Source organism: Acipenser ruthenus, chromosome 53, assembly GCF_902713425.1.
Source record: "Acipenser ruthenus chromosome 53, fAciRut3.2 maternal haplotype, whole genome shotgun sequence".
Taxonomy (NCBI): Eukaryota; Metazoa; Chordata; class Actinopteri; order Acipenseriformes; family Acipenseridae; genus Acipenser; species Acipenser ruthenus.
In genome coordinates, this window is record NC_081241.1 from 462,501 (window position 1) to 487,978 (window position 25,478).

The 25,478-nt window shown below is 42.7% G+C and overlaps 2 protein-coding genes across 2 annotated transcripts in view; both read right to left on the bottom strand.

The window, feature by feature from the left end:
- LOC131723101 (tripartite motif-containing protein 16-like) overlaps positions 1–25,478 on the bottom strand; it is a 106,245-nt gene that overhangs the window by 53,148 nt on the left and 27,619 nt on the right. The gene's annotated exons all lie outside the window — the stretch shown is intronic.
- On the bottom strand, positions 7,756–15,501 carry LOC131723109 (tripartite motif-containing protein 16-like protein). The gene is made up of 6 exons (XM_059016520.1): positions 14,762–15,501; positions 13,249–13,344; positions 12,859–13,092; positions 12,551–12,704; positions 9,733–9,798; positions 7,756–8,630 (listed from the first exon to the last, which is right to left on the bottom strand). The coding sequence occupies exons 1-6, from the start codon at positions 15,341–15,343 to the stop codon at positions 8,098–8,100; spliced, it is 1,665 nt and encodes a 554-aa protein (XP_058872503.1). The 5' UTR covers positions 15,344–15,501; the 3' UTR covers positions 7,756–8,097.

The following is a 25,478-nucleotide window of genomic DNA, read 5'->3' on the forward strand; positions in this document are numbered from 1 at the left end:
GTGATGTGCCTCTCTCTATGTATGGGCCATTCTGATTTGACTGCAGATTTCCACCCCCAATACAACACAACCTGAAGGAATTAGAGGCTGGTAATCATTGAGGAATGGTCCCGTATCCCTCCAGCACAATTTAAAAAGCACCTTGCAGAATCGCTACCTGCCACATCCAATCAGAGCCGTGCTGGCTGCCCTACACCTTATTGACACTGCTATGGCAGGTGTTGCTATTTTTTGTACAAATAATGAAAAACCATTAAGTAAGCAGATTAATTTAAAATAAATGGCCCATACAATGAAGTGTAAATCATGTGTGTTAATGTGATTTGTCCTGATTTGTTTACAGCTAATATAGTTTTAGATTTAAATTTATTGCAGATTTCTTCGACCTATTCAGTATTTATAACACATTAGTAAATGCTGTTATTACCATGTATTACTTGTTCTATAATGCATTATAAAAACATTATAACCCATATTTTAAGCATCTATAACGGGTTAATAAACTATTTCAAAATGACACCTTCATATAAAGTGTTACCATCAACTTCAGCATCAAGTTCAAACGCTATTCAGCTAACAGGATTCTACTGTATACAGGAATCTGCTAGAAACTATTGTAACGGACACTTCATTTACATGTAGTATCCAGCTAGAGCGAGGAAAAGGAATCCAGGACAGTTAATATGCATCAGCAATTACTACTGTTTAGTGTCTATCCCACCAAATAGCTGACAACAATCCTCACACTCGCCATGCCAATAATACAAATGATACATCTGCCCAACCCTGAAGACATCAAAACATATTCAAAAAAACGACCATATGGTAATTTAAATAAGCTGCCGTGCAAACAGATACTAGTATAAACGTTAGCATAAACCCCCCAATAGAGAAACGCCAGCTCAACCCCTTCTGCATTGATAAACTGCAGCGCAATCACTGAAATGATCTTAAAAGGAAAACTCGACACTACAGTGAAATCACTACTTCATAGTATGAAGCAAAACATCAACAGAATGACACAGCTGATTGCAAAATGCAGAGATATTAGAAGGACCGCCAGACAATAACAGCTTCAGTTGTAAAAGTCTGTAAAATAGTTCAAATAACAGTCCAAATCCAGAGATCCGCGAACAGAACAAAACATGTCTCTCACAAAAAACAAAACAGAATGGCCATTCAAAAAACAAAATGATAATCCATCAGCAAGAGAACAAACCCGGATCTCACGCAGTCCTGTCCAGGTTCGTGGAGTAGAGTCTTCTTCAGAACAATGAAACGATCCGGACCTTTTAAACCAGGCTTCAAAAACCCGGAGCTACCGCACTCACAGCGACGCATCAAGAGGAAAAGAGAAAGAGACGACAAAGCTCGGGCTGACCAAACGAAAATAGAAAAAACAAATAAAAATAATAAAAAATAAAGCATACAACTTGAGTGTAAGAACAAACATTAGTAAAGCTGGGTCGACACTACAATGTCTATGTAAGACCGACTATACCTCAGCAAAGGAAACTGTGACTTAAAACAACCAGACCTGTAGACAACCCAGACTAATGAAACAGAAGATCAAACTAGATGGTAACTTTACCAGTACAGTTGTGGGGCTCGCTTTATTGGGAAAGGGGTCAAAGCAGCTGATTTGTGTCAAAAGTCACGTTGTTTACTGATTGTCTCGTGTTTAGAATGTGCGAGAATTTGAAATTTCTCAAAGTTCTATGGCAGTTAATTCAACAGCGGGAAGCAGCCTCCTGAAAGAAGTTGATGCGGTTACTAAAACAGCTGGACCTCTTGATCGGTACACGCCATTCCTGTTTTGATTTCATATTTGAATAGCAGAGAAGTAGAGGAAGATTTCATTTCCTCTAAGTATTTGTCTAACTTGTTGGGAAAGTGGTCAAAATTTCAGTTGTTTATAAAACGTTAGAGAAATTTTAGTTGATGCGGTTACTAAAACAGGTGTACCTCTTGACTGGTAAAAGTTATTTCTGTTTTGATTTCAGATTTGAATAGCAGAGAAGTAGAGGAAGATTCCGTATACTCTCACTTTTTGTCTTACTTGTTGGGAAAGTGGTCAAAGCAGCTGATTTGTGTCAAAAGTTAGATCGTTTACAGGAAATAGAAAGCTGGAAGTCTGGGAGTTTTTAAACAATGGGGAAAAAAAGTCCCATTAAAGTGAATGAAGATGGACAAAAAAAGGAAAAAAAACTTAATAGTTTAAAAAGTATAAAAGATATCAAAAAGTTGTATACAAGCACCCTCTTCCAGACCGGTCTACACGTTTGAAAGTTTGAACGGCGTTTGTAGCTTAAACGGTGTAAGAGGAGTAACGTGCCAAAGAAGAAGAAGAAGTATGTCGAAGATTTAAAGTGGGGACTCTTGCTAATAAAATCAAACTTAAGCAAAAATTCAAAAACGGCAAGTCTTAAGAGCGCACAGCGTACCAAACAAAACACACCCAGAGATGTCATCACCATCTTTTCTAAATCCCCGGCTACCAAACACACGAGGAAAAAATCAGCCTTAAAACTATGGCAAGCCGATAGGGCCAGAAAAACGAGAAAAGCGCAGCAGTAATTAGAAAGTACTAAATCTCAGCAAGGCAATACCAGACATAGAACTGCTGCCAAAACGATTAGATTAGAAAAATAAACTAATGAGCATAGTATTAGTTTATAATAAAGTATCCATTATATATAATATTATTCACTGTTGAAAAATATAAAGGGAGTATGCATGTAGTATAATATTAGCAACTAGAATATAAGATAGGACAGAACCTGGCCAGGTCCTCTGCAATTCATTTAAAAATTAAGCAGGTGTTGCGCTTTTTGCAACACATTGTGTGGCAGTCGCCAAACAGTCTATCAATGATCTCTGTGTCCCAGTTTGAATTGCACAGTCTATCAATGATCTCTGTGTCCCAGTTTGAATTGCAAAGTCTATCAATGATCTCTGTGTCCCAGTTTGAATTGCACAGTCTATCAATGATTGCTGTGTCCCAGTTTGAATTGCACAGTCTGACAATGATCGCTGTGTCCCAGTTTGAATTGCACAGTCTATCAATGATCACTGTGTCCCAGTTTGAATTGCACAGTCTGACAATGATCTCTGTGTCCCAGTTTGAATTGCACAGTCTATCAATGATCGCTGTGTCCCAGTTTGAATTGCACAGTCTATCAATGATCTCTGTGTCCCAGTTTGAATTGCACAGTCTATCAATGATCTCTGTGTCCCAGTTTGAATTGCACAGTCTATCAATGATTGCTGTGTCCCAGTTTGAATTGCACAGTCTATCAATGATCGCTGTGTCCCAGTTTGAATTGCACAGTCTATCAACGATCTCTGTGTCTCTTGTTTCTCCAGATGAGGAAAGCTGAAGGAGGTTTGGGAAGCAGGGAGCAGCGGATCCAGAGCTCTGATGCCAGGAAGAAACCACACTGTCAGGGGATGAAAACAATCACACAAACAAAGCATCTAGATCCTAAAATAAAATCAATTGGACTATATGAAAGACTTGAGTGCTTTATTTTGCATTGAAACCTTTCTGCAATGTGATTCTGTTTGGTATCTGACCATGTGGTGCTCAACTCTGTTGAAATTATCTATGATACCTTAGCCCGTATTTTCAATGACTTTTACTCTAGTCTTTTTAATTCCTTCCTCTTTCTTGAAAGGGGTAGAACACAATTTTACAGAGCCTTGTGAAAACTGGAGGGTAGATTTAAAAATGATATGCAATGAAAAAATGTCCGACCAGAGGGTCGTTGAATTGAAACCCTTTCAAAATAAAAATCCCCCTGTCAATTCTGTAAATCAGTTTTTTCATTTTGCACTTTGAATTTCATTTTGAATTATCCCGGGTTTAAAAGGCATGTCGTATGCAGACAGGCTCAAAGAATTGAATCTGTTCAGTCTTGAGCAAAGAAGACTACGCGGCGATCTGATTCAAACATTCAAAATCCTAAAAGGTATAGACAATGTCGAGCCAGGGGACTTTTTCAACATGAAAAAAGAAACAAGGACCAGGGGTCACAAATGGAGATTAGATAAAGGGGCATTCAGAACAGAAAATAGGAAGCACTTTTTTACACAGAGAATTGTGAGGGTCTGGAACCAACTCCCCAGTAATGTTGTTGAAGCTGACACCCTGGGATCCTTCAAGAAGCTGCTTGATGAGATTCTGGGATCAATAAGTCTCCAGACAAGCTTCCCAGCGCCAGCACTGTGTGTGTGTGTGTCAGTACCTGTGTGTGTTTGTGTGTGTGCGTTTTTGTGTGTGGGGGGGTGTCAGTACCTGTGTGAGTGTGTGTGTGTGTGTGTGTGTGTGCGTGTCAGTACCTGTGTTTGTGTGTGTGTCAGTACCTGTGTGTGTGTGTGTGTGTGTGTGTGTGTGCGCGCGTGTCAGTACCTGTCTGTGTGTGTGTCAGTACCTGTGTGTGTGCGTGTCAGTCAGTATCTGTGTGTGTGTGTGTGCGTGTCAGTTCCTGTGTGTATTTGTGTTGTCGGTTCCTGTGTGTATTTGTGTTTGTGTGTGTGTTTGTGTTCTTGTCTGCCTTTCTAAGTGGGGTCTTAGGTGTGGTTACACATCCACCAACTGGGGAATCGGTAGCCAGGTGGGGACCAAATCCAAAACCCCACAACGGACTTGTTTCAATTGTGTTGCAGAGGAGAAACACAGCTAACTGAGGAACGAGTGATTCAGTAGAGAGAGGCATGGACCCGACTCCAAGGAGAAGAAGAAGGAGTAAAGAGAATGACCCTCCTGATATGTCACAAGAGCCTGCCAGGTACTGAAAGTCTTTTCTTATTAGTTCACGGTGCGGCGGCATGCTGAATAATACCTTTACTAAGAAGCTGTTCAGGAATCCAAATCACTGAGCTGAGTCTCAAGCCCAGGGTTAGAGTCCAGACCTCTCTGTGCTTTACAATGCTTCCCTAAGCTTTACCAGACCTCTCTGTGCTTTACAATGCTTCTCTATGCTTTACCAGATCTCTCTGTGCTTTACAATGCTTCCCTATGCTTTACCAGACCACTCTGTGCTTTACAATGCTTCCCTATGATTTACCAGACCTCTCTTTGCTTTACAATGCTTCCCTATGCTTTACCAGACCTCTCTGTGCTTTACAATGCTTCCCTATGATTTACCAGACCTCTCTGTGCTTTACAATGCTTCCCTATGCTTTACCAGACCCCTCTGTTTTACAATGCTTCCCTATGCTTTATCACACCTCTCTGTGCTTTACAATGCTTCCCTATGCTTTACCAGACCTCTCTGTGGTTTACAATGCTTCCCTATGCTTTACCAGACCCCTCTGTTTTACAATGCTTCCCTATGCTTTATCACACCTCTCTGTGCTTTACAATGCTTCCCTATGCTTTACCACACCTCTCTGTGCTTTACAATGCTTCCCTATGCTTTACCACACCTCTCTGTGCTTTACAATGCTTCCCTATGCTTTACCAGACCCCTCTGTTTTACAATGCTTCCCTATGCTTTATCACACCTCTCTGTGCTTAACAATGCTTCCCTATGCTTTCCCAGACCTCTCTGTGGTTTACAATGCTTCCCTATGCTTTACCAGACCTCCCTGTGCTTTACAATGCTTCACTATGATTTACCAGACCTCCCTGTGCTTTACAATGCTTCCCTATGATTTACCAGACCTCTCTTTGCTTTACAATGCTTCCCTATGGTTTACCAGACCTCTCTGTGCTTTACAATGCTTCCCTATGGTTTACCAGACCTCTCTGTGTTTTACAATGCTTCTCTATGCTTTACCAGACCTCTCTGTGCTTTACAATGCTTCCCTATGCTTTACCACACCTCTCTGTGCTTTAAAATGCTTCCCTATGCTTTACCAGACGTGTCTGTGCTTTACAATGCTTCCCTATGCTTTACCAGACCTCTCTGTGCTTTACAATGCTTCCCTGTGCTTTACCACACCTCTCTGTGCTTTACAATGCTTCCCTATGCTTTACCAGACCTCTCTGTGGTTTACAATGCTTCCCTATGCTTTACCAGACCCCTCTGTTTTACAATGCTTCCCTATGCTTTATCACACCTCTCTGTGCTTTACAATGCTTCCCTATGGTTTACCAGACCTCTCTGTGCTTTACAATGCTTCACTATGCTTTACCAGACCTCTCTGTGCTTTACAATGCTTCCCTTTGCTTTACCAGACCTCTCTGTGCTTTAAAATGCTTCCCTATGCTTTACTAGACGTGTCTGTGCTTTACAATGCTTCCCTATGCCTTACCAGACCTCTCTGTGCTTTACAATGCTTCCCTATGCTTTACCAGACCTCTCTGTGCTTTACAATGCTTCCCTATGCTTTACCAGACCTCTCTGTGCTTTACAATGCTTCCCTATGCTTTACCACACCTCTCTGTGCTTTACAATGCTTCCCTTTGCTTTACCAGACCTCTCTGTGCTTTAAAATGCTTCCCTATGCTTTACCAGACGTGTCTGTGCTTTACAATGCTTCTCTATGCTTTACCAGACCTCTCTGTGCTTTACAATGCTTCCCTATGCTTTACCACACCTCTCTGTGCTTTACAATGCTTCCCTTTGCTTTACCAGACCTCTCTGTGCTTTAAAATGCTTCCCTATGCCTTACCAGACCTCTCTGTGCTTTACAATGCTTCTCTATGCTTTACCAGACCTCTCTGTGCTTTACAATGCTTCCCTATGACTTACCACACCTCTCTGTGCTTTACAATGCTTCCCTTTGCTTTACCAGACCTCTCTGTGCTTTAAAATGCTTCCCTATGCTTTACCAGACGTGTCTGTGCTTTACAATGCTTCCCTATGCCTTACCAGACCTCTCTGTGCTTTACAATGCTTCCCTATGCTTAACCAGACCTCTCTGTGCTTTACAATGCTTCCCTATGCCTTACCAGACCTCTCTGTGCTTTACAATGCTTCCCTATGCTTTACCAGACCTCTCAGTGCTTTACAATGCTTCCCTATGCTTTACCATTTCTCTCTGTGTTTTACAATGCTTCCCTATGCTTTACCACACCTCTCTGTGCTTTACAATGCTTCCCTATGCCTTACCACACCTCTCTGTGCTTTACAATGCTTCCCTATGCTTTACCAGACCTCTTTGTGCTTTACAATGCTTCCCTATGCTTTACCACACCTCTCTGTGATTTACAATGCTTCCCTATGCTTTACCAGACCTCTCTGTGCTTTACAATGCTTCCCTATGCTTTACCAGACCTCTCAGTGCTTTACAATGCTTCCCTATGCTTTACCACACCTCTCTGTGCTTTACAATGCTTCCCTATGCCTTACCACACCTCTCTGTGCTTTACAATGCTTCCCTTTGCTTTACCAGACCTCTCTGTGCTTTACAATGCTTCCCTATGCTTTACCACACCTCTTTGTGCTTTACAATGCTTCCCTATGCTTTACCACACCTCTCTGTGCTTTACAATGCTTCCCTATGCTTTACCAGACCTCTCTGTGCTTTACAATGCTTCCCTATGCTTTACCAGACCTCTCTGTGCTTACAATGCCTCCCTATGCTTTACCAGACCTTCCTGTGCTTTACAATGCTTCCCTATGCTTTACCAGACCTCTCTGTGCTTTACAATGCTTCCCTATGCTTTACCAGACCTCTCTGTGCTTTACAATGCTTCCCTATGCTTTACCAGACCTCTCTGTGCTTTACAATGCTTCCCTATGCTTCACCAGACCTCTTTCTCTCTCATTCACCTCTTTCTTTCTCATTCTCATTTGAAAAACCATGTTAATGAGTATTAAGAAATAAGAAAAAGTCAGTCTATCACGTTAATTTTTTTTATTAAATCACATTACTAAAATCTGAAATATTAAACATTTTATGGATGACATTTTTTAAAATACATATAAAACAATTCTTAAAAAATAAATTAAATACAGTTACTTCGTATGAAATCCATTTGTTGCTAAAAACAAATAATTCACCTCGTTTCGCTCTGCAGGTGGCGCCGTTTTACCCCCTAACTTTCATCCAAAGTTGTGTCAGATTGAACATTCCCTTCACGCGAGGAGTGGAGAGGACAGACAGGGAGTTCAATACAAAGGGTTTCTTACAACACAAAACAGTCTAGTTCAGCTGGCAGATTGTTACAGAGGAATCATAATAAATATAAAACCCAGGATAGAGCGGCTCAGTGAATGTGGTTTGGAATCTGTGCAGGAGGGTCATTGTGTCAGAGATGCCATAAAAGGACAGCGTGCCAGCATTAAAGTCCAGATACACTCCTATTCTGGGGTAGTCGGGGGCAGTTATTGCAGTTTCATTGTTATTGTGCCGGGCAGTGTAACTGGAACCAGAGCATTCTAAACTCCAGGACTTGTCATTGCCTCCAAGGATACAGGAATAATCCTCTCCTTTCCTGCTGATTCCTTTATATGTGACTCCTATATCAGCCCCTCCCCCACTGCACTCAATCTCCCAGTAACAGCGAGTCCCAGACAAACCCTCTCTGCAAAGCACTTGGGCCCAGCTATCAAATCTCTCTGGGTGATCATCAGGATATCTCTGGTTCTCTCCCCCCCGTGTCACCTTTCTGTTCCCTTCAGACAGACAGAGGTTTATATGCGCTGTGTTGGGGTCCAGTGTGAGCTGACAGGAATCTGATTGAAGAGAAGAGGACGGGTAGAGGAGAGACGGTTAGAAAAGTCAAATCACTGAGAAAATCAACAGTCATTGTCTGCTGCATCCTCACATCCTGTTTATGGAAGGTGTGTGTGTTGTTTTAATTATTTTTTTTAATACATTTTGACCACTTTTTTAAACTTTTAAATTGCATTTTCTGCCTCAAGATGGCTTCCTGTGGACCGGCATGGACCTCTCAGAACTACATTTCCCATCATCCTCCTGCTCACTGGTAATTCCATCTCAATCACATATGTGAGCAGGAGGATGATGGGAAATGTAGTTCTGAGAGGCCCATGCACTTACATGTGAAGCTATCTATAAGTATAAAAAAGTGGTCAAAATGTAAAAAAAATAAAAATAATTAAAACAAAACACACACCTCATGTAAACAGTTGTAGCAACACATGGGAACATGCAACACAATAAAATACAAAGGTCCTTATGAACCCTTTAAACCCTCTTGCTGTTTGATTGTTTTGTTCATTATAATTCCTCAATCTTATCAAACTTCTTCAATTGGAACCAATCAAATGCAGCTCTGCATACAATTACAGTTCACTTAATGTTCCTACAGGGTATGTGTTGCCATTTTACCCACTCAGACCCCTTGCTTACTAAATATCTTCAATAGAATATCATCCACTCTTCAAATATCTGTCTAATATTTTAATGAGCAATCCATCCCACAAGTACAGTGATACTGCAATATACATTTAGTACCAGCACAGGATGACTGGGAGGGATAGCTGTTCATTTTACCCCACAACTGGTTTCACATGCATTGTACATGTATTAAAAGATGGGATGATTATCTATTCAGGGATACCAAGATATTTAGGGAGAGAAAGGTCTGAGTGGAAAAACAGGCAACAAATGCCCCTCCCCCAGTCATTCTGCATGTATTCATCTGAACCAATACTTGTTGGAGAGGAGAGTAGATTAATGGCTTCACAATTACTAATAAATAATAATAATTGCTGCCCTCAAGCTCCACCCCTCCCTGTTCTGTAGTGTTAGCTCTTCTCACAATGGAGTGACACATCTTTCAATCAAATGTTTCAGTGAAAACAGACTTACATTTTAAAAACTCAGCTCTGTTCCTTGGCTCTGGAGCCTGCAGACTGTAAACTGCAACTTCATTCACTGGGCAGAAAAAAAGAGAGAGAAATAGAATTGAAACATACAACAGTCACTGTCTGCGCCATCCTCAAATCACTCCCTCCTCCCTGCTTCATCAGTCCCTGTTCCCTCCTCCATCCTCCATGCTCCTTCCTCTATGCTTCCTTCTCCCTCTTGAATGCTCCCTCCACCCTCCTGCCTCCTCCCACAAGCATCCTCCCTGCTCCCTACTCCATCCACCCTGCTCCCTCCACCCTCCTCCCACCTGCATCCTCCCTGTTCCCTATTCCCTGCTCCCTCCTCCATGCTGCCTGCTCCCACCTACATCCTCCCTCCTCCCACCTGCATCCTCCCTGCTCCCTCCTCCATCCTCCCTGCTCCCCCTGCCTGCTCCCTCCTCCCTGTTCCCTCCTCCCTGCTCCCCCTCCATTCTCCCTGCTTCCTCCTGCCTGCTCCCTCCTCCCTGTTCCCTCCTCCCTCCATTCTGCTCCCTCCTCCATCCTCCCTGCTCCCCCTCCATTCTCCCTGCTCCGTCCTGCTGCTCCCTCCTCCCTCCTCCCTGCTCCTTCCTCCCTGCTCCCTCCTCCATCCTGCCTGTTACCTCCTCCATCCTGCCTGTCCCTCCTCCATCCTGCCTGCTCCCTCCTCCATCCTCCCTGCTCTCTCCTCCATCCTGCCTGTTCCCTCCTCCATCCTGCCTGTTCCCTCCTCCATCCTGCCTGTTCCCTCCTCCATCCTGCCTGTTCCCTCCTCCATCCTACCTGCTCCCTCCTGCCTGCTCCCTCCTCCATCCTCCCTGCTCTCTCCTCCCTTCTCCACCAGTTATTCTGACGTTATTTTTGGTGTTTTGGGGCGATCAGCCAATAATACAACCGTTTCCACCCTTTCTGCATTTTCATTGGTCAGATTATATGTCAGTCACACAGCCTGACGAACCTGCTGAATGTGATCTGAAGCAATCGTAAAACGTCATCACTGAGAGCCGCAGTGGAACGTTATTATAGTTTAAAAAATAATGTACACACACTGACACACACAATAGAAATAATAATATGTTTTTATATTGCTGATAAATAAAACTAAATAATAATAATAATATTAATAATAATAATAATAATAATAATAATAATAATAATAATAATAATAATAATAATAATAATAATAGGTGTTACACTTATGGAGCGCCGTTTCAAGCCCAGAGATACCAAAGCGCTGGGATGTGAATCTGCCCTCACAGCAACGAACATATATAGACATGTTTTATTTTTAATATCTCTTTATACATTATTCAGCTTCGTGTGATTCTTATTCTTCAGCAGCGTACTGTAAGGTGTCTGTACGCGTATGTTATTAATGTAGTTATAACGTTATATTAAACAGCAGCACATCCCACAATCCTCTCGGGAGCGCTTGATAAAGAAACCCGTCCAGCCCTCCCTGATCAATCCAAGAGAAACCCGCGTTTCCAACATCGGAACCACCTCGGCAACAGCCGCTCCGCATCCCATCTGAGGACAGAGCTGCATTTCCATGAGGGAGTCACCGCGAACATGGAGAAACCGGACACCCGAAAAATCACCCGGACCCACACCAACGGGCTTTGAAATACACTCTGATTCGGACTGAAGGGAATCCACTTCACACAAAAAGGGTTCACAGAAATGTGAGCAAACACAACCACCCTCAGAACAAACCCGTGAACACAGAAATGGAAAAATAGAAATGTGAAAGCGCGTCATTTTAACACGCTCCCTAACAATTGCCACGGAAACCCTGACGACAAAAAAACAAAACAAAAACAAAACAGGAATGTCACTCTGCAGAGAAGAAGAATTCAGCTCCACAACACCTGAAAAACTCCAGGAAACGTCAGCTTATTATCAGAAGAGTTTCTTTTTTTAAATGTATTTTTATTTATTTATTTTTTTAAAGGGGTGGATACCCATTTTGTGCTTGAAAGGGAACGTGCTGTTTTTAAGTTACAAGTTCAAAGTGTTCTCTTTGGTTGCAGTCTCGTATCACTCCTAGTACAGACCACAGCAATCGCGGTTTTCTCTGTACTGTCTCACACAATGCAAACCTTATTTTAAACTGTGTTCACCTTATCAAAGTGGTTGCTATTTTAAATACAATTCTTTATGGAGTTCAGCAGAGATTATAAAGATATTGCATGGGGCAGTGTGTGTGTGTGTGTGATAGGCAGGGTCTGTGTGTCTGTGTGAGTGTGTGTTTGTGTGATAGGCAGTGTGTGTGTGTGTGTGATAGGTAGGGTGTGTGTGTGTATGAGTGTGTAATAGGCAGTGTGTGTGTATGTGTGTGTGATAGGCAGTGAGTGTGTGTTTGTGTGATAGGCTGTGTGTGTGTGTGTCTGTGTGTGATAGGCAGGGTGTGTGTGTCTGTGTGATAGGCAGGGTGTGTGTGATAGGCAATGTGTGTGTGTATGAGTGTGTGATAGGCAGTGTGTGTATGTATGTGTGTGTGTGTGTGTGTGTGTTTGTGTGTGTGTCTGTGTGATACATGAGCATGTAATGCCTGGATAACCCCCCTCGGTGTGCATTACATTCTCATATCACACACCACCCCATGCTGTATTCTATAGATATTGTACAGCTCCTTTCTGTCCTTCCATTTCTACATAAACTCTGAAATTAAAACACTATATTCATATAGCCAACAATCTGCAAGCGGTCTTTATTAATGTCTTGCAAGTCCTGTCCCTCCTCAAGCCATGGTCTATTTTAGAAATCTCTACCAAAGGAATCCATTTCACACCAACCTGTTTTTGTTATTAATTCCCTCTTGCAGAAGTCCTCAATATGGTCTTTAAGTTCAGATACAGCTTTCCTCACAGCCCCAAAAGAGATGTCTGTATTGACAGTAACGCTGGGTAAGTCTCCAGCTTCAGGAGGGGCACAGAGAGACTGGAAATTCTACAACAGGAAAGTGGAGAAAAGGAGTTTTCAGTGAAACAGAATGGGGTCCAAAACATTCCTGGGGAAAAGCAAGGATTCATTCAATTGGAGAGGTCTGTCTGAAACTGTCCCAGTTATGGACTTGAGATTTTCTAACAAGCAGTGATGTTACCTGTAGAAAATGGATGTGATCCTCTGTCTCTGAAAGCTGTTTCAGCTCAGCGTTTCTCCTCCTTAGCTCAGCAATCTCCTGCTCCAGTTTCTTCATGCGTCCTTCAGCCTGATTCACTGCAGCCTTCTCGTTAGCTCCAATCAGCTCAATAACCTCAGTGTGGATCTTCTCAATGGATCGGATCAGCTCAGTGAAGATCTTCTCACTTTCCTTTATTTCTATGCATGCAGATCTCTGAGTGAAAGAATACAGTAGAGGAGACATGGTTAGAATTGATATCAAAAACACATCAGGCATAGACAGTAAACTTCTGCAGATGTGTTCCAGTCCATCTGTTAATAATAATAATAATAATAATAATAATAATACCCCCCTCTTGTCAATACCCACTTTCAGTGACTCCACAGCCTTTTTCAGCTCCTCAATTTCTTTCAGTCTCTCCTGGATTCTCTGTTGTATTTCTGTCTGTGTCTCTCCCAGCTGCTTCTGTGTAGAAACACAGTGACACAGTGACATTTCTGATGGGGCAAGAACGGCATGGCACGGGCACAGCAGTTCTGCCATTGCAGATAGATGTGTATGTGTCACTTTTAAAGGCACGGGCACAGCAGCTCTGCCAGTGCAGATAGATGTGTATGTGTCACTTTTAAAGGCATGCGTTTTGTTTACTATATATATCAAAACACAATTATTAAAGTCTTGTTTAAAATGTGATGTATTAGTTTATTAAGAAGATATTATGATCTCTGTGCTGCAATCATTGTTTCAATATATTAAAGAGGCCCTGCATCATAGAGGCAGCACTGGGTGAAGCTCGCTCCGTCCTCCAGCTGCAGCACCAATTTTCCAAGCGAGGATCATATTTCCACCACATCACTACAAACACAAGCATGGCTGGATCTTGGTTTAATGAAATCAATAAACACAGAGAAACAGAAGCCCTGTGAATATTGAATATCATATTAATCTTGTATATTGAATATCATATTAATCTTGTATATTGAATATCATATTAATCTTGTATATTGAATATCATATTAATCTTGTATATTGAATATCATATTCATGTTGTATATTGAATATCATATTCATCTTGTATATTGAATATCATATTAATCTTGTAAATTGTATATCATATTAATCTTGTATATTGAATATCATATTCATCTTGTATATTGTATATCTTATTAATATTGTATATGATATCAATCTTGTTTTTTTGCTTTTTAATTAGGTGCTTGGCTTTGCTGGGAATGCTATTTTTAAACAGTGTTACCAATTAGCCCTGGCCACATGCCTTTAAAAAGGGTCTGAAAAGCCAGTTTCTTGGTTCTACAAGCAGGGATACAGACTGTCTGGGAAGGAGAGTGTTGCTGTAGGATCCTCATGACTGTGTGTGTTAACCAGGGTGAGAAAAACATAAGAGGAAAAATGTATCTGGGATCACTGTGTGAGTTAACCAGGATCGCTAGCACTGGAAGGAATAGGGAACAAGATTAGGGGATTTTAATCCCACCCAAATCTAGAGAGGAGGTGTCAGGGAGACTGTTCCTGGAGCGGGATCTCCTTTCTTGTTTGATCAACTTTTATTTTCTAGTTGTTTTCAAGCAGTGTTTTGTTTTGAATTTGTGTTTTTTGTATCAAAGAAAACCTCCTGTGTCTCTCCTGTCAATCAGCGATAGCCACACCCATAACAACGCCCCTGTTACACCCTGAAATACATTGTAGCACATCATAGTTTAGATAGAGCAATTAAAAAACTAGGGCTCTTTAAATAGCTCTTAATATACAATTAAAATCTGATCTGATGTGAAACTGTATAACCTAGTAAACAGATATGTTAAATATCCCTGGGAATTCTTATCTTCTAGGATAGCTACAAGGAAATGGTTCAAACCCTTACCTGTTTCACACTCCATTCTGCCTCAGCTGAGACTGTATCATGGCTCTTGTGTTCCTTGTCAATACACAACACACAAACACAAGTCTGATCGGTTCTACAGAAGACCTCCAAAACCTTCTGATGTTCAGCACAAAGCTTCTGCTCCAGATTTCCAATTGCATTGATCAGCTTGTGCCTCTTGAAAGCAGCCCCCTCATAGTGTGGCTTGACGTGTGTTTCACAGTAAGAGGCCAGGCACGTCAAACAGGATTTCACAGCTTTGAACTTTCTCCCAGTGCAGAAATCACACGGCACATCTCCAGGTCCAGCATAACTTTGAGCAGGAGGAGGATTGAGTCCTGTCTTCTTTAATTCCTCCACAAGTTCGGCCAGCATGGTGTTTCTGCGCAGAACAGGCCTTGGGGTAAAGGTCTCTCTGCACTGGGGGCAGCTGTAGACACCTGTATGATCAGTCTGATCCCAGCAGTTCTTAATACACCCCATACAGTAACTGTGTCCACATGGAATAGTGACTGGGTCCTTCAATAGATCCAGACACACTGAACAGCTAAACCGATCCTCTGACCATACTTTTGAAGCCATTCTTGCTGCAGTGAGACAGAGAGACTGACGATTTCACAAGAAACGAAACTTCACTGCGCTGATTTCCTGGAGTTGTGTAAAGCTCTGAGAGGCGGGGTTTGGGACTGAGGCCAGGTTTAGACAAGCAGGGGGAGCAGAAACTGCCGAATCAGATATTCTATGGAACTGTTTCTAAATCCCCCAACAAATATTACAATGTTAAGATTAGGAATGAAACAACTGATATTAACAACTGTTTAATATCAGGGCTGAAGAGTCTGACTTTGTGTTTTAGCCCCAGATCTATAATATGTAAAATTAAGGAATGTTCTGTTACACGTATGTTTGTGATGACGGTTTGAACGGCATCTCGTTACTTTAGTAACGACTTACTGTAATAATATGACTTTAGTCAATAACGAGGTAATATAACGCGTTTAGCTTTTAATGGCAGTAATAACATTACAGTTACTTTCCAAACAATAAACGCGCTTGCCTCGTTCTCTTGTCTCTGCTGCGCAGCTGCATCGGTTGTCTTTTCTTGTTTTAAAGCCAGTATATTTCAGTGCGGTTATAACCGTAAACGTGACGCGCGCTTTATTATTTATTTATTTGATTTTTAATTCTTTATTTAGGAAGGCCATGTGAGCTACAAGTAGCTCGTTTACAAAGGCGTGCTAGAAATAACAGCAGCAGGTTACAGGTTTCAAAAATAAAAATAATAAAAACGCACAATGACAAGACAATACACAAAGTACACCCCAGATTTACACAGCACACACACAAGCCTGTTTAAGCACTAGAACAACAGGGTTTGTTTTTTTAATTCCCACAGGAGATGTCAGGTCTCAGTCCTGCGGGTAACAGCTTCCAGTCTGTAGCAGCAGAACAAAACGAAAGACTTTCTTCCCGCAGCACTTTTTCCAGACGGTATATTAAAGTATTGTGTGTCTCAGACATTACGATAGGCTGTATTTACAGGGAAACTCAGAAACAAGCTGTTTAAATAAACTGGTAATGTGTTGTGTGCCCCTTTAAAGAGAATCCGATTCCAGTGATAATTCCTTGTGTTAGCAGGCGATCGCAAGTTTAATGTCGAATACGCGCTGCAGTGATGCGCTAGCGGAGTACACGGGAGCACACAGATACACATCCTGTTACACATTGTATCGATCTTCTTCAGCGATTCCTCACTAGCAGACCCGCACATCACATCATTATAGTCTAGAATAGGGAACACAAGTAACTCATTTAAACCTTGCTGTAAAGCTTACACAGTGGCGCTGACCACACAATCCTCCAAGCTTCCTTCCAATTTTACTACATACATCTTTAATGGGTTTATCAAATTGAAGAGTTGTGTCAATATAAACCCCTAGATATTTAAAAGTGTCGGCTCTCTCCAATGCTGTGGTGTTACAAGTAACACGAGAGAAATTTGAACTAGTATTTTGTATCATTTTCTCCAAACCAAACAGCATGATATTTGTCTTTTTTTCATTTAAGATTAGACCATTTTTATTTATATTTTCGGTCAGCACCGCGCGTCACGGATATCGCGACATTTCGCTTACAGGGATATCACGGACACACACAGAGCCGTCTGCGTCCTGATTGGCCACGAGGAAAATAGGTCCGCCAGCCCTACCCGTATTTTCATTGGTCAAACAGAATGCGTTCTGATTGGCTCTTATTCTCGCCCTTCCATTGGCTGATGGAAGTGGTTTGAATTTTCAGTTCTGGCGGGTTCTACATCGAGAAGGGTTTGTGTGCAGAACGGAGACCTGCGTCACTGTACCTGCGTCACCGTACCTGCGTCACCGTGCGAGTGCGTGCGCAGCTCCTAAGGAACGACATTCAGGGGTTTCAGGGGTTTCATCACAACGGCAGCAGCTTGCGTGGTCTGGCGCGCATTATTATTACATATAAGCACTCTGATTTATTATATAACTGTAAATTGAGTATGAGACAATACAACAACAATTAGCCAACAAGAAAATGAATGTTAAAACTGTCAGATCAGAATAACACCGGTGTCCGTTTCCCATCAGCCAGCTTTGCTTCAAGACATACAGCTCAGTAATGTTCCTGCTCCAGAACTGAAGTCTGTCTGAATTGCTTCTTTTATATTAAACAGATCCGTTTCGTATGTACAGAACGGCATCTAATGATTCTGATGCTTATTTATTAAGTTGAACAGATGAAGTGGATAGGGTGTGCTTGATTCGTGTCTGCCTTTCTCCTGCTTTAACAACTTTGCTTAGAAAATATTTTATGCAAAGTACGTTAAAGTGACGTGGTCTTGAAATCTAAATGCTGTATTAATGTTGTATTTTAAACATACGCTGGCAGCGTGTAACAGTCACGTTTATTAGAATCAATTACGATGGGCTGCAGTTTTCTTTGTTCTGCTGGCTGTGTTTAACAGCTTTGAATTGGGGGGTAAACGTTCAGAAGATATGAAAAGTGTTGTCAGTCAGAATAGAATAATATGATTCTTCTGCTGCTGGTGGCTGAAGGGGACCCCAAGACCTCTGCTTTTCTTCTGACTCCCCATTTTTTTTGACCACCAGCCGCTACTGTTAATGAGAAGTGATGGATTGAGAGTATACAGTGTGGGGTGGGGAGTGTTGAGGAGGGGGTGCTGTTAATGAGAAGTGATGGATTGAGAGTATACAGTGTGGGGTGGGGAGTGTTGAGGAGGGGGTGCTGTTAATGAGAAGTGATGGATTGAGAGTATACAGTGTGGGGTGGGGAGTGTTGAGGAGGGGGTGCTGTTAATGAGAAGTGATGGATTGAGAGTATACAGTGTGGGGTGGGGAGTGTTGAGGAGGGGGTGCTGTTAATGAGAAGTGATAGATTGAGAGTATACAGTGTGGGGTGGGGGGTGTTGAGGAGGGGGTGCTGTTAATGAGAAGTGATGGATTGAGAGTATACAGTGTGGGGTGGGGAGTGTTGAGGAGGGGGTGCTGTTAATGAGAAGTGATGGATTGAGAGTATACAGTGTGGGGTGGGGAGTGTTGAGGAGGGGGTGCTGTTAATGAGAAGTGATGGATTGAGAGTATACAGTGTGGGGTGGGGAGTGTTGAGGAGGGGGTGCTGTTAATGAGAAGTGATGGATTGAGAGTATACAGTGTGGGGTGGGGAGTGTTGAGGAGGGGGTGCTGTTAATGAGAAGTGATGGATTGAGAGTATACAGTGTGGGGTGGGGAGTGTTGAGGAGGGGGTGCTGTTAATGAGAAGTGATGGATTGAGAGTATACAGTGTGGGGTGGGGAGTGTTGAGGAGGGGGTGCTGTTAATGAGAAGTGATGGATTGAGAGTATACAGTGTGGGGTGGGGAGTGTTGAGGAGGGGGTGCTGTTAATGAGAAGTGATGGATTGAGAGTATACAGTGTGGGGTGGGGAGTGTTGAGGAGGGGGTGCTGTTAATGAGAAGTGATGGATTGAGAGTATACAGTGTGGGGTGGGGAGTGTTGAGGAGGGGGTGCTGTTAATGAGAAGTGATGGATTGAGAGTATACAGTGTGGGGTGGGGAGTGTTGAGGAGGGGGTGCTGGAGATGAACTGTGCTGGAGCTGGGAGCTGTAAATTGGGAGCTGTGTGCTGTGCCTTGTGAGAAGCTGAGAAACCAGATTGCAACTCAATCTGTGGACTTGGAGGATTGGAGCTGTGTGAGATCACTAGGAGCAGTAGTTGAGGATCAGTGGTTTTCCTCCCTGGGAGCAGTGTGTTCATGAGCAGTGAGATATACACCACTTCCCTTTACACCTCTCTCCCTCTCTCTTTCTCAAGCACTTAGCCTGGGTAGACTGGCTGCACGGGGCTTTCATGTGTTTTAAATATTTTAGTCTTTTAGGGGCTGTTAGCTTGACTAACCATCTGGAAGTGTCTGATAGCTTGATCTCAGACTGCCCATTTTAAAAAGATGCCCCCCTTCCCTCAGGAACCTCTACACTGCACTTACCTACAGACACACAGCTTTCTACACTGGCACTCACCTACAGACACACAGCTTTCTACACTGGCACTTACCTACAGACACACAGCTTTCTACACTGGCACTCACCTACAGACACACATCTTTCTACACTGGCACTTACCTACAGACACACAGCTTTCTACACTGGCACTTACCTACAGACACTCAGCTTTCTACACTGGCACTCACCTACAGACACTCAGCTTCCTACACTGGCACTCACCTACAGACACACAGCTTTCTACACTGGCACTTACCTACAGACACACAGCTTTCTACACTGGCACTCACCTACAGACACACAGCTTTCTACACTGGCACTTACCTCCAGACACACAGCTTTCTACACTGGCACTCACCTACAGACACACAGCTTTCTACACTGGCACTCACCTACAGACACTCAGCTTTCTACACTGGCACTTACCTACAGACACACAGCTTTCTACACTGGCACTTACCTACAGACACACAGCTTTCTACACTGGCACTTACCTACAGACACACAGCTTTCTACACTGGCACTCACCTACAGACACACAGCTTTCTACACTGGCACTTACCTACAGACACACAGCTTTCTACACTGGCACTTACCTACAGACACACAGCTTTCTACACTGGCACTCACCTACAGACACACAGCTTTCTACACTGGCACTCACCTACAGACACACAGCTTTCTACACTGGCACACACAACGGCTGCGATGCTGGCTCCGGGGATCAACCACAGGGCTGTCTCCCCAGCGCATCAGCATAATCATAATAATAATAATAATAATAATAATAATAATAATAATAATAATAATAATGAACTGGACTCTCTATTGAACTTTTCACATAACTGAAGGTGGCTGACAATACCGCAAAGGAACGTGTGAGATGTGAGGAGTATGGAAATATGGTTTTCTGAGAAAGAGACAAACAGACAATCTTGCACGTATCTAGATACATGTGAGAACAGAAACCACATGCATCTGATATGTCAAAGCAGAACAAGCGCTCGTGTCGGGTTAAGCATAGCAAAGTTGAAAAACCACAGCCTAAGTTCTGCAACAACAGGAAGTTGGGGGTTACACAGAGTGCATGTGAAACTAGGTAAGGACTGAGTAATGAAGCTAATGGAAGACTGACAACAGACCAGAGCTGTACAATAAACAGCTGAGCCACTTCTTCCACAGATAGAAATCCTATACTTTGTCTCACACAGGATCGCAATGCTATATTATTGAAATGTATGTGTTCATGGAACTGTGTATATATGGGGTCTCGTAATCAAACATTAAATGACCTTTAGATTTAAAACCTTTTGATTTAGATACTTTAATACATATAAGTTTGATATATTAATAAATTATACAGATTTACTGTATGCGACACCCCCGGTTTCAGTAGAAATCATATGTAATGTATTTCATATAAATGTTATTTTTTCATACGTTAGTTGCCTTGATGAACTAGTCTGCTGTGAAGATGAAGTTGTTAAAAAAACACGCAAGCTTGTAAAACGAAGTGAAATGCAGCTGTTTAAAAATCATGGGCTGTATTCATCCTCTTAGATCCATGTAAACAATGTAACTGTGCTTCAATCCTCTGGCTATTTTCAGTCCCGTATTCATACAGCATGTATATCTCTGTCTGCACACGCTGAAGTCTGTTCTACATTTTAGATCTGGCAAACCAATACACGAGTGCAGACTGTTTTTGTTTTAAAAAAATATGTTTATTTGTGAACTTATTTGAGTCACAGTGTCTGTAACCAGATTCATGTTCCCCAAACTAAAATTCAATAAAAAAAATCACAAGTTACATTTTCTTTCAGTTTAATATATTGAGGTGTGGGACGACAGTCAATGTGAAGGAGGAAGTCAGGATGAGTCAGAAAGGCAGCACACTGAAGCAAGCCTGTGTGAAGCAGAAAGCAGCCAGGGCCAGTGAGGAGCCTCACAATGTATTTACACATTCTTAACTGGAATACACATTTATTCTGAGAATAACAATCACATGGTTAGGTACAGATTACATACATGTGTAGATAATACAGGTGTTTGGAGAAATCCAATGAGCATCATTATGAGACTGGGGTAGATTTATCCATGTTAACCCTATAATGCATTAAGTACATTCAAAAGATGTAATGGAAACATATTTTGCATTCAACCACACCCTGTGAGGGTTAATTGATTTTTGTTTAATGTTTTTCTTTTCAGTGTAAAACCTGCCGTCAAAAAGGGAATTCCCTTGATAATGTCACCTGCTGTACAACATGAGCTGAAAGGACACTGCGTTTGATTTCACTGTGGTCTGAGGAGTCCATCTTGATTGGGCCCGACAGGACTGCATGTTTAACAAAACTTACATTTCTGGGAAATGGTAGATTTTAAAACAAATCCAAACAAAGTGCACAGTAATGATACAACTCAGGGAAGAAACATTTCTTGATAATAGTTTAAATGAAAGATCACAAATGAAACCTGAAGGGCCTGCATTGCACATGTAAAGTTACCCATCATTTTCCCATGCGCTCTTGATCTGAAACTTGAGTTTATGTTTGCCACACAGGAAGTCCCCTCCCCAATCCTCCTTCTCCTTTTTTCTATGTGCTGTGTTGGTATCCAGTGTGAGCTGACAGGAATCTGATTGAAGAGAAGAGGACGGGTAGAGGAGAGACGGTTAGAAATGTCAAATCACTGAGAAAATCAAGTCATTGACTGCTACATCCTCAAATCACTCCCTCCTTCCTGCTCCCTTCTCCATGCTCCCTCCATCCTCCTCTATGCTCTGGCCTCCATGCTGCCTTCCTCCCTCTTCCCTGTTCCCTTCTTTATGCTCCCTCCTCCCTGCTCCCTTCTTCATGCTATGTTCTCCCACCTCTATGCTCCCTCCTCCCTGTTCCTTCCATCCTCCTCTTTGCTCCCTCCCTACTTGATGGAGAGGAGTGTAGATTAATGGGTTCACAATTACTAATAAATAATAATAATTGCTGCCCTCAAGCTCCACCCCTCCCTGTTCTGTAGTGTTAGCTCTTCTCACAATGGAGTGACACATCTTTCCATCAAATGTTTCAGTGAAAACAGACTTACATTTTAAAAACTCAGCTCTGTTCCTTGGCTCTGGAGCCTGCAGACTGTAATTCTCCCTCCTTCCTGCTCCACCAGCTATCAGACGTTATTTTTGGTGTTTTGGGGCGATCAGCCAATAATACCACCGTTTCCACCCTTTCTGCATTTTCATTGGTCAGATTATATGTCAGTCACACAGCCTGATGAACCTGCTGAATGTGAGCTGAAGCAATCATGAAACTTCATCACTGAGAGCCGCAGTGGAACCTTATTATAGTTTAAAAAATAATGTTTACACACACATACACATACAATAGAAATAATGTTTTTTTTTAATATTTTTGAAAAATAAAACTAAATAGTAATAATAATAATAATAATAATAATAATAATAATTTCTATTACATGAGAGTAAATGTTAAGACTTCATGCTAATTTGAACTCGGCTCTCGCCAAGATAAGCACCAACTAAGACGTAGCTTTACAGTAAGCTAATGTGATCCATCTGTGTCTCCATCCATTTGCGCTTCCTTCCATATGATGATGTAGATATCCTTCTGTCTGGTGTTGATGGCTGAAGTGTAATGCTGGCTCCAGGGATCAGCTTATTGCCTCCCTAGCGCATCAGCACACACAGCGGCTGTGATGCTGGCTCCGGGGATCAACCGCAGTGCAGTCTCCCCAGCGCATTAGCATCATAATAATAATAATAATAATAATAATAATAATAATAATAATAATAATAATAATAATAATAATAATAATAATAATAATAATAATAATAATGAACTGGACTCACTATTGAACTTTTCACATAACTGAAGGTGGCTGCTTGATTCGTGTCTGCCTTTCTCCTGCTTTAACAACTTTTCTTAGAAAATATTTTATGCAAAGTATGTTAAAGTGACGTGGTCTTGAAATCTAAATGCTATATTAATGTTGTGTTTTAAACATACGCTGGCGGTGTGTAGCAGTCACGTTTATTAAAATCAATTACGATGGGCTGCAGTTTTCTTTGTTCTGCTGGCTGTGTTTAACAGCTTTGAATTGGGGTAAAACATTAAGAAGATATGAAAAGTGTTGTCAGTCAGAATAGAATCATACGATTCTTCTGCTGCTGGGGGCTGAAGGGGAGTGGGGAGTGTTGAGGAGGGGGTGCTGTTAATGAGAAGTGATGGATTGAGAGTATACAGTGTGGGATGGGGAGTGTTGAGGAGGGGGTGCTGTTAATGAGAAGTGATGGATTGAGAGTATACAGTGTGGGGTGGGGAGTGTTGAGGAGGGGGTGCTGTTAATGAGAAGTGATGGATTGAGAGTATACAGTGTGGGGTGGGGAGTGTTGAGGAGGGGGTGCTGTTAATGAGAAGTGATGGATTGAGAGTATACAGTGTGGGGTGGGGAGTGTTGAGGAGGGGGTGCTGTTAATGAGAAGTGATGGATTGAGAGTATACAGTGTGGGGTGGGGAGTGTTGAGGAGGGGGTGCTGTTAATGAGAAGTGATGGATTGAGAGTATACAGTGTGGGGTGGGGAGTGTTGAGGAGGGGGTGCTGTTAATGAGAAGTGATGGATTGAGAGTATACAGTGTGGGGTGGGGAGTGTTGAGGAGGGGGTGCTGTTAATGAGAAGTGATGGATTGAGAGTATACAGTGTGGGGTGGGGAGTGTTGAGGAGGGGGTGCTGTTAATGAGAAGTGATGGATTGAGAGTATACAGTGTGGGGTGGGGAGTGTTGAGGGGGTGCTGTTAATGAGAAGTGATGGATTGAGAGTATACAGTGTAGGGTGGGGAGTGTTGAGGAGGGGGTGCTGTTAATGAGAAGTGATGGATTGAGAGTATACAGTGTGGGGTGGGGAGTGTTGAGGAGGGGGTGCTGTTAATGAGAAGTGATGGATTGAGAGTATACAGTGTGGGGTGGGGAGTGTTGAGGAGGGGGTGCTGTTAATGAGAAGTGATGGATTGAGAGTATACAGTGTGGGGTGGGGAGTGTTGAGGAGGAGGTGCTGTTAATGAGAAGTGATGGATTGAGAGTATACAGTGTGGGGTGGGGAGTGTTGAGGAGGGGGTGCTGTTAATGAGAAGTGATGGATTGAGAGTATACAGTGTGGGGTGGGGAGTGTTGAGGAGGGGGTGCTGTTAATGAGAAGTAATGGATTGAGAATATACAGTGTGGGGTGGGGAGTGTTGAGGAGGGGGTGCTGTTAATGAGAAGTGATGGATTGAGAGTATACAGTGTGGGGTTGGGGGGTGTTGAGGAGGGGGTGCTGTTAATGAGAAGTGATGGATTGAGAGTATACAGTGTGGGGTGGGGAGTGTTGAGGAGGGGGTGCTGTTAATGAGAAGTGATGGATTGAGAGTATACAGTGTGGGGTGGGGAGTGTTGAGGAGGGGGTGCTGTTAATGAGAAGTGATGGATTGAGAGTATACAGTGTGGGGTAGGGGGTGCTGTTAATGAGAAGTGATGGATTGAGAGTATACAGTGTGGGGTGGGGAGTGTTGAGGAGGGGGTGCTGTTAATGAGAAGTGATGGATTGAGAGTATACAGTGTGGGGTGGGGAGTGTTGAGGAGGGGGTGCTGTTAATGAGAAGTGATGGATTGAGAGTATACAGTGTGGGGTGGGGAGTGTTGAGGAGGGGGTGCTGTTAATGAGAAGTGATGGATTGAGAGTATACAGTGTGGGGTGGGGAGTGTTGAGGAGGGGGTGCTGTTAATGAGAAGTGATGGATTGAGAGTATACAGTGTGGGGTGGGGGGTGTTGAGGAGGGGGTGCTGTTAATGAGAAGTGATGGATTGAGAGTATACAGTGTGGGGTGGGGAGTGTTGAGGAGGGGGTGCTGTTAATGAGAAGTGATGGATTGAGAGTATACAGTGTGGGGTGGGGAGTGTTGAGGAGGGGGTGCTGGAGATGAACTGTGCTGGAGCTGGGAGCTGTAAGTTGGGAGCTGTGTGCTGTGCCGTGTGGGAAGCTGAGAAACCAGATTGCAACTCAAGCTGTGGACTTGGAGGATTGGAGCTGTGTGAGATCACTAGGAGCAGTAGTTGAGGATCAGTGGGTTTCCTACCTGGGAGCAGTGTGTTCATGAGCAGTGAGATATACACCCCTTCCCTTTAGAC

Excerpts from the sequence above, each read along its gene's own strand:
- LOC131723109 (XM_059016520.1), bottom strand. The coding sequence starts at position 15,343 with ATGGCTTCAAAAGTATGGTCAGAGGATCGGTTTAGCTGTTCAGTGTGT. Across the intron at positions 9,799-12,550 it reads GGAATTAATAACAAAAACAG|TGAATGAAGTTGCAGTTTAC; the intron begins GTTGGTGTGAAA and ends TTTTCTGCCCAG. Across the intron at positions 8,631-9,732 it reads CAGAGCTGAGTTTTTAAAAT|ATTCCTGTCAGCTCACACTG; the intron begins GTAAGTCTGTTT and ends CTCTTCAATCAG.